This window comes from Teleopsis dalmanni, chromosome X (assembly GCF_002237135.1).
Source record: "Teleopsis dalmanni isolate 2A chromosome X, ASM223713v2, whole genome shotgun sequence".
Taxonomy (NCBI): domain Eukaryota; kingdom Metazoa; phylum Arthropoda; class Insecta; order Diptera; family Diopsidae; genus Teleopsis; species Teleopsis dalmanni.
This window is the reverse complement of record NC_051848.1, coordinates 20,170,339-20,184,166: the sequence shown is the minus strand read 5'-3', so window position 1 is coordinate 20,184,166 and position 13,828 is coordinate 20,170,339. Positions and strand designations below refer to the sequence as shown.

Sequence of the window (13,828 nt, the reverse complement as noted above, 5' to 3'; positions counted from 1 at the left end):
GTATCCAAACTGGATCTGTACAAATGTAGGTTGCCCTGGAACATTTGTACATAATGTGGTCCTCCTGTTTAAAGAACAACCAAGCCAAACACAGTTCATCGGTAAATCGTAGAAATTTATTAAATTTTTTGAACGAAATTGAATTAAATATAGCTACATGAGGTATAATTTATAAGCTTGATTAATGGGCGTTACAATTAATCCAATTTATCGTGTTATCCTCAAAATGTGTAAATAGAAATAGACTTCGATGGTCCAGATATCTATAGATATCTCTTTTTTATAGACTATCATATCAAGTGAATATTGCTTGGGTATGTATTCAATAACAACGTTACGTACCGATTAAAAAAATTAATTAATCGCTACCGGTTTCCCTCCGCAGAATATCGGTAATCCGTTAATAACAAATTATTTTTGTTAGTAAATTTGTTTTATAGAAAAATAAACCTGAGCGTTTATAAATAAAAAGTGGAAGCTGCGATTTAAAAAAAATACTGATAATTTTCAAAAACCCCGCGGCTCTTTTATTAAAAAAACACAGGGCACTGTATGATCAACGTATAATTGTGGTACTGTGATATTGTTTTATTACTTTATTTTGTATTAGAAAAAAAGCATATGACACAAATTTTATTCAATTGATGCATATTTCATATTTATAAAAAATCTTTATTTTTAAAATCGCATTACATTACAGTCCATATAAAAACGTTATTGTGTTTTGCGCTAATTTTTCATTGTTATGTTAATATAATATATAAATAAGAAGTTATCATCATTTTAAACTCTTAATTATCTAACCCATCATTATTAAGTTTTCTTATTGTGTGTAGCGTTCAAAAAAAAAAAAAGTAAGCAGAAAAATTTTTATAATGTACAGATTCATTTATACTCAGATATAGATTATGTGATATTGAGAGTTATTGATACCATACACCGATTTCGCAAATAAATACCAATTTATATAAAATAATAAATTATAAGTCTTAATCTATTTGATATATTCTATTTATTTATATATATTAAATTCAACTGAATAAAAAATATAACATTGTATTAAATTACAATTAAATTTTAAATTATTTTTTTAAAAAATATTTAGATTTAAAAAAGTAAAGTGAACCACAAAGAATATTATGATTTGTTACGCAAAAAATAAAAAAATAAAAAATAAAATAAATGATTTAAATATATAAGAAAAAAAAAATATATATATATATAAGCACATATGATATGCACACATATTTCTACATTTGTGGTAGCTGATCAATTGGTGTAGTGAATTTGAAGTCCTCGGGGAATAAATCATTTGCATGAGGATACATAAGTTTATAAGATTGTCTGATTGTGACATCAGCTACGCCAGCAATATCGCCAATTTCTTTTTGGCTGCGTTTATGTTCGGATGCCTAAAAATTTATAAAACATCATATTTATTACAAACAATTTAACAGACATAAGATGTTTATTTTAAGTACCTGCGAAGCCATGTATATAGCTGCTGCTGCGACAGAAATTGGAGATCTACCTGGAACAATATCCATTTCTACAGCTTTCTTAGCAATGTGAGTTGCAGCACGTTGAACCATGTTAGGCAAATCTATTTGGTTATTAAAAACAATATAATAAGCAATGCATTTTTACGTCATGTAGTTATATTTTGATAACATACCCAAATTTGCGCAGAAACGAGACATAAAATCGGCAGTAGTTATAAGATCGACACTTGTCTCTAAGGCTTTTAGTGTTAATTTGAAGCATCGTCCGATTTCCTTCTTACTAATCTTACTTACAGCGCAAATTTCTTTAAATGTACGTGGAACACCCTCTTGACGACAAGCAATGTATAAACAGGCTGATGCTTTAGCATCATTAGAACGACCTTTAAGGTTCTTACCATCGTGAACCTAAAATTCATGTTTTATTATTTTAGTAATTTATACAGAGATTTATATATTTTTAAATATTTTTATTTATACTAAAGAACGACTTTAGGATTTTTAATCTGTATTTAAACAATAGTTTCTTTCATATGAAAGACCAGATAGATTATCTATGTTTTCTGCCTTCCCTATAGATTCCAGTCTTCACTTCGAAATTTAATAACAACTAAATTCCGAAATAATGTACTTAAGTACAATTCACAATTCATCATTAGTTTACAAGTTCCTTATCTATTTCTCATTAATTGCTTCATTATATTAATAGAAACATTAGTCGATGTTATATGATAATAATCATAACGATCATAACGATTCATTGATCAGAATTTATCGGTAAACCTACGAACTTTGTGAGCTTTTGAAGTGTCTAATACGTATAATTTATTTCAATATTTTATTACATTAAGTCCATGATTCTATTAAACACACTGTACGTTTAAATCTACTTTTAAGTTGACTCAATTTGTAATTTATAATTTCATATATATATGTATATATCATATTTTCCTTCAGGTTAATTTTGTATTTCTTTTCATTTAAAAATTTGGTAGCACTATTTCTCTTTGTTTACCGATAGTCGCGCTGTTGGTGTCATTTTTCGTGAATTGTAAATGGCGTCGCTTATTCTCCGTAAATGTAAACAAAAAATAATCTTATAAGAGAGCAGCCAGTAACAGCATTACATATAAAAGAGCTCACAAAAGTACCAACAATTTAATAAAGTACGAAAGCACTACACAAACAACGAGAGCAATGAGAATTGCGTGCTGAACACGCTCGATCTGAAGCAAGAAAATGCTAGATAAAATTTTTCCTGAATCAACAATAAAAAAATTCTAATCAGTACATACGAATCAACACAGCTTGGCTTACCCCCCCTCACAATTCCAGACCGACCAATACTCATATTAAGTGGGCCATTTAAACTTTTAAAACTTATAAATCTCCAGGTCACGACGGCATTTTCGCTGATATTCAACAATGTGAATACTTCATTCTTTCCTGGTTCCTAACATATACAATAGTTGTCTTAAACTGCTTAAATTGATCTTTCAGTTTCTGTACGTAACAAGACTATTTGAGTTCAAGTGACCATTCTTGAATTCAGGGCCGCTAGTGCAACCTACCTACATACGAATGTGTGTAATGCAGATGAGCATGTAGTAAATGGTACACCAACTAAAAGATCACCCTACATATTGGACCAGTGGAGCTTCGGTTTTTAACCGACTACATACCGAGCAGTGTCTATTTCACAATTGTACTTAGGAACTTTGCATGCCTCTGTCTATGACTCGTACAAACACGACTTCTCGTGTTACATACACTCCTCATATTGTCGGCCATTTGTGAAATGTCCCACTCACATCCCAATGAAAATATTTTGTTTTTAGTTAAAGAACTATAGATTAAACAACACTTCGCCAAATAGAAAAACAGATTATTTATATCTAAACTCTTTTTATAAATATTGGACTGAACATGCCCCTCCTGTATTAGAGAAATTCTAAATAGAATATTGAGGCTATACCTTCTGAGCCAACACTAAAAAATTCCAATAAGTACATATGAATGTAAGTACAGTTTAAATAAAAGACCTGTTGCGCCTAAATATGTTAGCTTCTAACCTCCTACATACCTATCATCGTCTATTTAACAATTGCACTTCGGGTATACGCAGGTCTCCCTCAGGTATTTCTAATAACAGCACTTTATAAAATGTCACACATTCCAATGAAAGTAAATATTTTATATTTATTAATAAATGTAAAATATTTATATTTATTAATAAATATATAATTTATAATATTTATTAATAAATATATAATTTATAATATTAATTAATAAATATATAATTTATAATATTTATTAATAAATATATAATTTATAATATTTATTAATAAATATATAATTTATAATATTTATTAATAAATATATAATTTATAATATTTGTTAATAAATATATAATTTATAATATTTTTTAATAAATATATAATTTATAATATTTATTATTAAATATATAATATTTATATTTATTAATAAATAAATAAATAAAATATAAAGGATAAACACATTTTAATTACTACCTTCAATACCATGCAATTAAAAATGAACTTATTCATTTCATTCATGAATGAACATGTATGTTCGTACTTTGTTTTTTATCATACAAAAATAACTGAACTTCGCATTTTACATAACAAAATCCAAAATTCTAACTTACCTGCTTAAACAAATTATTGGCGCGATCAACGATTGTTTTCGGTAAATTAATGCGATCCGCCATAGAGGAAATTTCCTTGAATGCGGAAATTAATGAACGATCTGAACTACTCATTGAACGTCTGTTTTGGTATTTCGGAGCACCAAATGCATCAAATGACGCCGAACCAGTACCAGGACCAATAATTGTTGATAAATCACCACCACTCAGCAGAGGATTTTCAGGACCACCAACACGACTAGGGTCAACACCGCTTTTTTCGTTGCTAAATGTACGCCATTCAGAGCCAACGTCTATAACACGATCGCCAACCACAAGACCACATTCTGAGCAAATCATATCGCCCGCTCTATAATCCTCGATGAGCGGAGCATCGGGATGCGAATTGCAGCAAACCTTATTTTCAATTCTAAAACCATGAACCGATGATAAAATTGATGGAGCATATGTTACAATATAAATAACGTATGTGGAAGATAATATCAATAAATGAATTAATTTTTCTTACCGTGAGGAGCTAGCCATTTTCTGCGGTAATACTTCCGTGTCGTCCGACTTATATTTTGATATAAATTTGTATGGAAAATCCGTGCGTTTACTTCGTGCCCGTTTTGTTTTCGTTTATACTGTTTGATTTCTATATCAACTTACCTTGTTGTTCGTATGTAGTACTTCGCACTGTTGCATTTATTGGTACTTGGTATACTTTGTTTACTAGTGCATGATTATTAGCACCAAAGAACATTATGTGTTTCACATACAATAGGTCTGTATCCCTATGTGACTGTATTTAAATTCAAAAACCTATAAACAAAGAGAGCTTAAACTAATGTTAAAAATATTAATACTTTAATTAGTAATAATCATTTTGAGATTTTATGTAAAAAAGTACACCTTTACTAATGTGATATGTAAATGAAGAAATCCGTAGTTATAACAAGAATTAAAAATAATAAGTATTTATAATAGGTCTGTTCCACGAGGTACTCGTAGTAAAACTTAAGTAAAACACAAGTAAAATTCAAAATGAGTGCGTAACACAAATAAAGTGTCAAATTTCGCTCTTTACACAGATTTTCATGGAACAGTTTTGTGTAAGGTCTGGTGAGAACACCAGTGCCGCGCAAATAAGCAATACAGAAATTTAAATTCGAAACAAATCAGCTGATACACACATCAACACAAATTTTACTTGAAATAAAACGTTCAAGTAAAGTCTCAGATGCTTCGCTCTCTCAGATGCTCTGATTTACTCGAAAATTTGCTAGTAGAACGCAACTTTGAGTAACGCTGTGTGTACACAGCGTTATTTAAAGTTACTAGAAGTAACTCATGGAAGAGACCTAATATCTACAAAAACGTTTCTACATTCAAAAACAGAAGAATTAAAAAAAAAACAGATTTATTGGATTATATTTTAAATGCGTTTCTGTACTATATACAAACTGCTCTTCTTAAATAACAAATGAGATTTTATTCTTATTTTTATCTTTTCCTGATTTATTTCAAAAATATAAGAACAAACTTAATGAATATGTTTGTATTGATGTATTTATTAAAATAGTTCTTATAAAATTTTACGAAATTATTGAAACACTATATGATATTACACCGAATTTAATAAAAATTGTTAATTGTATGAATAACAAATTATATACATATTTTACGATTGTGTTTGTAAGTGATAATTCATAATTGACTTTCCTGTTAGTTTATCGTATAAAAATATATGCTAAATTTTTTGACTTTATAAATTGTAAAAAGAAATATTAAGTCATAATGAAATCATGTATATTAATAACAATTTAAATTTTTGGTGTATAAAACTAGTTTAAAAATGATTAGTCTGAAGTTTATAGAAAAATCCATCTATTGTTAATTTTCATTACGAAAATATATAAAAGCTGTAGCTAGTTCTTATATATATATATATTATACGGCGTTTAAATTTTGTTATTAAAAGTAGATTAAAGAAAAATCGAGATTAAAGTATTAACTTCTTTGTTTAATTTCAGATTTCCCATACAAAATTAATATCCTTTTGGTGAGATCAATTTTTAATCTCCTTAGAAGTAGTGATTATTTTTCTGTGCAACTCTGCAAATAGCTTAATATCGTAGATTTTTTACGATGTTAGTAGAATTGGAAAAGAAATGTCAAATCCTATATAAAACAAATATTGAAAATTTGAAAATGCTGAAGTGAGTACATTTTTAATAAATTTGTTTAATAGTAGTTTTGTACATAATTATAATTAAAATTTGTTAAATTATTGTTATAGGATAATTAATTAAATTATTATTAGAATTTTTTTGTACAAAGTTGAAATTTATCAAAAACACATAACAAAACCTAAGAGAAACGTCAAAATTAATCTTCAATGTACAATGTAAATGGTGCAGATTAACTTAATTTCATTCTCTTAATCTCACAATGTAAACATAGTATAAGTTGCATTCTGCTGCTTTGATGTAAGGCAAAAAACAAGTCTTTTGCTAAACTCTCTTGGTGAAAAAGTGGCATTACAGCAATAATATTACAGCATGTGCTCAAAATACCAGGCAAACTAAATTTTGTAAAATTTTAATTATTTACAAACAAATTAAAATTTAAAATGAATAGTTAATTGAAAGCTGTATAAAATCCACTATTCAAGGTAATTATTTTTTCGAAAAAAAATCATGACTTGGATATATTATATATTGAAGATATAATTTTTCATAATCAGTATTTAGTTTTATTTTTTATACTACACAATTACATTTTTGTGTTAATAAGCATATACTTATTAGAAATTTAAAAAATTCAATATTAGAGCGGTAACCTCGACAATCTCGCACATCGTATTATTTAAATTAAATCAGCTCTGAAGTATTGTTGTTAAGCCCAGTATTCAATTTTCGTTTAAGATCATGTGCCGGTCTGAACAGATCTTAACGCAGTATGCAACATACAAGTCAAATGTGTTAAACGTTTTTGTACACAATATTGTTTACTGTGTATCTAGTTTGAAAAATTTTAAAAATATAATTTGTATAGTTGCATAAATGCAACTCTGAAATAAATATGAAGCAATTTTAATAAACGGATTAGTAAAGAAAACTTTCGTGTTTTTTCTGGATTAATGAACTATATATATTAAAATGGTATTTTTAATTTTAATGCAATAAATATAACACATTTTACAATTATTGTATATTTACAGTTACCGCTTTCCTTGCTTAAAACTGCACAGAGTCATCCCATGGTAAATACATATATATATGCCGGTCTTTACTTTACATTATTTATGTTAGTAAAAGCTCAACTTATATTTAGTTAATGTTATTTAATTTATTGTAGTTAGTTGAACTGAAAAATGGTGAAACTTACAATGGCCATTTAGTAAGCTGCGACTCATGGATGAATATAAACTTACGTGATGTGATATGTACATCAAAGGTTTGTAAAGTTGGTTATTAGGTTCTTATAATATTTCAAATGGATATGTTTTAAATAGGATGGCGATCGGTTTTGGCGCATGCCGGAATGCTATATTCGAGGAAGTACTATTAAATATCTACGCATACCAGATGAAGTTATTGATATGGTAAAGGAGGAAGCACAATCAAAACCCAGAAGCCGTACCGAACTGATGAAATCTCGTACTGGTGGTAGTGGAAATACCGGTGGTGGTCAGAATCAAAATCAACGCAGTCGTGGATCAAATCGAAATAACTTCGGTAATCGCAACACCCAAGGTGGCAACAGTGGCAACACTGGACCTCGTCCAGCAGGACAGGGTAATCGAACAGCGGGACAGGGACATAAACATCGAAAATTAACGTAGGTTAATATAAAAAAAAACATGCATTTAGACTAGGAATAATCAAATAATAGCTTGGAGACAAAGAATAAAATTTGGACTTAATATATAAATCACATATGTACTATAATTTATCAATTCTAAACGTGTGTGTAGAATCCCTTTAATAAAGCTCCTAAAAGGTATCATTTAAAATTAAAGTAAAGTATTTTAAGTACAAAGAATGGCAATAGTTTTACAATTATATAAATATTTAAATTAAGAATATAAATGCAATTGTCAATACATATTCATTGCACAATATTCAACATATGTATGCACATATGTAATAGGAACATAAGGTGCCAATTAGTCATAATGAGGTTTCCACATCATTCTTAGTACTTTTAAAAAACTGAATTTCATAATCGGGTCCCCTTTTCATGCTTTTACTAAAATAAATATTGGTGTAATTATATATAAATATTTAAAATAGTATATTAGTAAAATAATATAATTCATATAATTATATATAGTATATAAAAATATTTATACGTATATAGATTGAATAAGACATATTTTTGAAAATTATTATTTTATTATTATACTTATAAAATCGATGCTATATTTTTTAATGTCACATCTCACTGTATAACAAACGGGGAACTCTTGGAACCATCCCTACTTTAATTTATATCTTTAGAAATGGCTTACAAGTCACTAATTTTGCAATCACATTGCTATTCAACATATTTTAACAATAAAACCTTACTCCACATATGTAATTCACATATTGCATTGTTATAAAAGTCTATCCATCCAAATGGCTGGTTATTCGGAATACATAATGAATTAAATTTTCAAAAATTTAAAAAAAAATAAAGCAGGTCAGTAATACGCCACTTGTTGCAGATTTGCTTACTTCATTAACTGTATCTAACTAACTAACTAACTAATTGTCAGGAAGTATTGAAGATAAAAAACATTCTTCTTTTTCAAATGCGGTGAAAACAATTAAAATAAAAAATGTTGGATTTGGGCACACCAACAATCTTTCATAGAGTATTTAAATTAGAAATTCTTTTTATTAAGTTAAGAAACATAAAGTTTGTAACAGCATCCATCTATCTATTGTATCTGTTGTATATATTGTAAATGAAGTGAAAATGTATTTAAGTTTAATTTTAAGTTAAATTTTAATTTCTTAAGTTTGAAGTGATCAAATTAATCACAAATCAAAGTCCTGATTAAATTATGATCCGGCTCGTATATCGTCAAAAAACCAAAAAAAACTCAGCCAGTCTGATATTAGGTTTACGCAAATAAAGTCTGAGCACATTTTTCTGTCAAATCATACACTATTATTCAAGGTGAGCTAATATTGGAATATTGGAGGCGCATGCTCTTTGATGGCACAGCTAAATTTGCCATAAAATTGAACAGATTCAGGGAATTATGATCTAAAAAAGGTGAGTACCCTTTGAAATTAGGCATAAACTTTTAAAAAAACATTTGCATAAACCAGTCATTGACCATGGAAACGACGTTATAAGTAACAATATTGAGGACAAACTCTCAGAGTTTACATATAGATCCTCAAATAAAATCCGGATTATCTATCAAGTTCCAGAAACGTGGGTTGACTTTAAAATGGTCAAAAACTAAATGGTCTAATAGTTGGTTTTATAATAATTTAGATATTATCCCGAAGTACTATGCGATGCAGATAGTTCTTGTCTTTTAAATTTAAGCGCTAGTTGATGTTGCTGAAATTTTTGAATGTTTTTTACATAATATCTTGGGCTGGCATTTAGGGCTGACATTTGTTTCTCAGTTGTTAGTAGTATGTTTTCTTTTTTGTCATTAAGGAATTCCTCCGTAGGTTTGTAACTGTTAATGAGAATCAGATATTTGTGAATTTTCTTTGTATCTTGCTAAACGCTACACATCCATATAGTAGGGAAGGGCGAATTATTTGGTTTTCTGTTCTTAACATTAAGATATTTATTTTTGAATAGCGGTTGGAGGTGATGAAGAATTTTTGGACAGCTAATTCTTTTCAGTTGAACATGTTTAAGCCATATAAATCGTTTGTTCACCATGATGCCTAGATATTTATTGCTATCCTACCAGTTTATTATCATATCTCTCACTCTCACTCTCGACGGATTCTGTCGTTTAATCATCGTCACAGCATAATATATACTTACGGTGGTACTTCTCTAGTTTGTTCTAAAATATAATTTAAGATAAAACCCAAATTTTAATTGTAATACATTATTACATTACAAACATTACAAAAAATTACAAGTATTTTATTAGATTTTAATTTTTTTATTTACAATTTTTGTCAAATAATATAATATAATATAATATATATTAATATATATATAGTTCATATAAAAACAAATTGGACAAATCATCTGTGCTAAAAATGTGATAAATAATTCACTATTCTTACAAAAATATTTTAAATAATTAATTTTTTGGTTTTATAAAACTTTAAATAAAATGCATAATAAATATTTTGTATATATACGTATATAAAGTTCTTTTGATTTTTTTTTTTTATATTAATTGTGGAAAGAATTCCTTGGTTATAAAAAAAAAGAAAAAAAAATCGAATGGGAGGTGCATTTGCAGTATTAACTCATATATAGGATCCTATATGATGACCTCTAAAATGACCTATAATTCGAAAATGATTCAGTTCATATATATTGTTGAAGTGATCTTGAGTTTCCCCCAAAAAAAAATAAAATTTGACCCATCATAAGTTCGCTGACTATTTTAGAACAAAGGCATTTTAGGTAACAAATTTAAGAATACTTAATGGACTAAAAACTGATAAATGCATTATACTATAAACCGTTTTGAGATAGTTTTTTTTATTAATCTTTCTTAAGCAACTTAGAATTCAGTGAATATTAAAAATAATGATTAGTTTTCTTTTCTTAGACCAAGGAATAACCTTCCACATATTCGATTATTTTATTAGGAAATATATTATGTGTAAAAACATCTCCAAAATATAATAAAGTAATTTTTGCACCTCGTTGAAGTTAGTGGTAACTTGGTAATGCCGTAACAGAGAAACCTCCCTCCTACCGATTTAAGAAAATCATGTATACATCGAATTGTACAATATTGTCAAGTTACGACGTTACCGATCTGAGTACCCCCATTATCTATAAATATATTTTATCAAATTGTACAATATTGTCCAGTTACGACGTTACCGATCTGAGTACCCCCATTATCTACAAAAATACTTTATAAGAATTGAAAATTATTAGGAATTCTTTTAACTTTATTTTATATGTTTATAGTGTTATGTTCCACAGTCTTAATGGTGCTCAGTTATAACGAACTTGTGTACATAAAATAGAACAAATTAATATACCATAGATAATTGCAACAAAGGTATTTTAAAGATATGTATATGAGTAGGATTCTGTTAATTTTATTATATGATTATATGTCTATATATTGATAATTATTGAAAGTATATTCTAACCGTATCAATTGGTAGAATCTGTAGTTAATAAGCTCACTTTAATAGTTCCTAATTAAAGCGGTTGATTATTGTTTGGAAAATTATCTTATTTATATTTAAATAAATAAGATAATATAAATTATTATTATTTAAAAAAAAAACAAAGATTTTGTTCCAAATAACAAAGAATTACAGAAATTAAAAATATTATAAATTATTTAATTTAAAAGTCTTAAAAATAAAGAGTTCATATATGTATGTGTCTCATGAATCCAATTATTTTATACTATATCGGATCAGATAAACGTTGCAAAATATTTCTCGAAAACTTCCATTCCATTCTCACTATTTAGGTGAGGTGAGGTGAGGTAGCAAATATTTTAATAAATCTATTTCTAATTTATTGAATAATATTAAATGCGATTTAATAGTTTTTAAACTATTGAAGAGAAGCAGTCTTAAAGGATTATGATAGACAAGTGCTTATTTACTTTTAATAACAACGCTTTACACACTGAGACTCTCTAGTACTCTTTAGCATTTTGTTTAAGGCTATCAAATGGATTCGAAAAGATGCCACATCCAATGAACTCTGAGTTTTTTTTGACTCATTTAAGGTTCCATTTCAAAGATGCCGCTGGAGAAGTGTAATAAGTTATTTGAATGATATACACTGATTTAGTCTATGGCCGGTTCTATGGTTCTAAGAACGGCCGGGTTTACGTCCCGACAACCAAAAGCAATGCACCGAAATTTTTTATACATATTAACGCTAGTGAATCACTTTGAGAATAGTTATAAGATGTTCTTAAAAAAGGATGATTTTGGCTTTCTTTTTCTAAGCGCACATGTTTTGATTGTTTATGCGATCGTCATTATTTGACATTATTTATAGTTCTTAGTTCTTATTGGTTCTAGAAATCAATTGCGACATATGCAGCTTTCAGCAATTTTAGTTTTTGGGATGTGTACTCGTATTTTATTGTTTTTATACATGCCTTAAAACGGTTCAATAACCATTGGCTTCATAGGAAATGAGGTTGGTTAGGTATAGATTTTTAAGAAATGCATATGTTTGATCAAATGTCTAATAATTGAAAGACACACAAACTTTTTGATTTATAAATATGTTTTGTTTATTAAAAATATGCACTTTATTATGCACTTTAGTGTAAACAAATAAATTTATTAGAATGGTATAACTTAGTCCTTTGTCATGCTTTAGAACGTTTCTCCTTCTAAAGACAAGGACTATTAGAATATTTATTATCTAAAAAGCAGCAAACTGTGCTGAATGTATGAACCTTACGTTATTTCTCATTAATGATTTTATTAAATTCTCAAAAATGTACCAATAATAAGACGCCAAGACGTTTGTACTTATTATCTGGAATCTAACAAGTAAAGTTAATATAATTTATAAAGGAAAATGCAAAATTTAGTGTTTTACTATCAGTACAGGCAGTAAATATATTAAGGCATCTTGGTGTGTTTTTGGCTCGAAATAATAATTAATAACAAAATTTTAAACTTAATAAAGTATTTCATATTATATCGTATGCTAGAGCCTTAAATAATAGTGCGTGTATTTGCATGAAACATTGGATTTTTAATTGGATAATATTTTTTAATAATACCATAAAGAAAAATATTTGTGCATAAACAGTGTTGTGCTGTCAAAATACTAAATTTAATTACTTTTTTCCTGCACTGCAAATATTTAATAAGAAAATAAATTCTACTATTCACGAACACTTTTTGCTATAATAATAGTATACATCTTTCATAAAACAATACACGCGCTAGTTGTTTAAAGTATAATTAATTTCTAGGTCGTTTCCCATTTCCCGAAAAACCTTTTTCGACAACGAATTTAAGTGGGCAGCTGCTATATTGAACAACATTATCAACTTCACTATATGTTAATATAGTTTAGTTTTCGAGATAAGAAGCTTTGATTTGGAAATTTTTATGGGAAAACCACCAACAATCATATCTCGAGAAGTAAGCTATATCGGCACATATATAGTATAGTGGAAAAAGTTGCTTTAAATAGTTGACTGGCTCTACTAAAATTCTTTGTCAAATCGGCGTACACGGGAAATTTGAATACCACCAATTTGTCTGTATAAAAGTTTCATTTTGTATTTCGAATGTTTACCATATTCATATGGCTTCAAAATTTAAAAACTAAATAAAGTTCATTATTGATAAACTAATAAATGCAATGAATGTTATTTTGTTTCATAATTTATGTAGCATAGTATTACAAAATATTTGGAAAGCCGTTTGTAAAGGCACACATATATATATTAATAACATTTACACATACATATATAAATGTGACTCAAAAAAGTATATATATATATGGTATATAA

General features: G+C 27.8%; 2 protein-coding genes across 2 annotated transcripts; one reads left to right on the top strand and one right to left on the bottom strand.

Moving 5' to 3' along the window:
* Window positions 1-1,005: 1,005 nt before the first annotated feature.
* Window positions 1,006-4,813, bottom strand: LOC119687839 (transcription initiation factor IIB). Its single transcript, XM_038102354.1, has 5 exons — window positions 4,679-4,813; window positions 4,171-4,579; window positions 1,676-1,910; window positions 1,482-1,603; window positions 1,006-1,412 (listed from the first exon to the last, which is right to left on the bottom strand). Exons 1-5 carry the CDS (start codon window positions 4,693-4,695, stop codon window positions 1,251-1,253), a joined length of 945 nt encoding a protein of 314 aa, XP_037958282.1. The 5' UTR covers window positions 4,696-4,813; the 3' UTR covers window positions 1,006-1,250.
* Window positions 4,814-7,218: 2,405 nt separating this feature from the next.
* LOC119687838 (U6 snRNA-associated Sm-like protein LSm4) lies at window positions 7,219-8,169 on the top strand. Its single transcript, XM_038102353.1, has 4 exons — window positions 7,219-7,316; window positions 7,376-7,417; window positions 7,513-7,611; window positions 7,670-8,169. The coding sequence occupies exons 1-4, from the start codon at window positions 7,314-7,316 to the stop codon at window positions 7,997-7,999; spliced, it is 474 nt and encodes a 157-aa protein (XP_037958281.1). The 5' UTR covers window positions 7,219-7,313; the 3' UTR covers window positions 8,000-8,169.
* The last annotated feature ends 5,659 nt before the right edge of the window (window positions 8,170-13,828 follow it).

Coding starts and splice junctions, on each gene's coding strand:
- LOC119687838 (XM_038102353.1), top strand. Junction 7,418..7,512: donor CTGCACAGAGTCATCCCATG/GTAAATACATAT, acceptor AATTTATTGTAG/TTAGTTGAACTGAAAAATGG. Junction 7,612..7,669: donor ATGTGATATGTACATCAAAG/GTTTGTAAAGTT, acceptor TGTTTTAAATAG/GATGGCGATCGGTTTTGGCG.
- LOC119687839 (XM_038102354.1), bottom strand. Junction 1,911..4,170: donor CCAATAATTTGTTTAAGCAG/GTAAGTTAGAAT, acceptor CATGAATTTTAG/GTTCACGATGGTAAGAACCT. Junction 1,413..1,481: donor CTATATACATGGCTTCGCAG/GTACTTAAAATA, acceptor ATAAATTTTTAG/GCATCCGAACATAAACGCAG.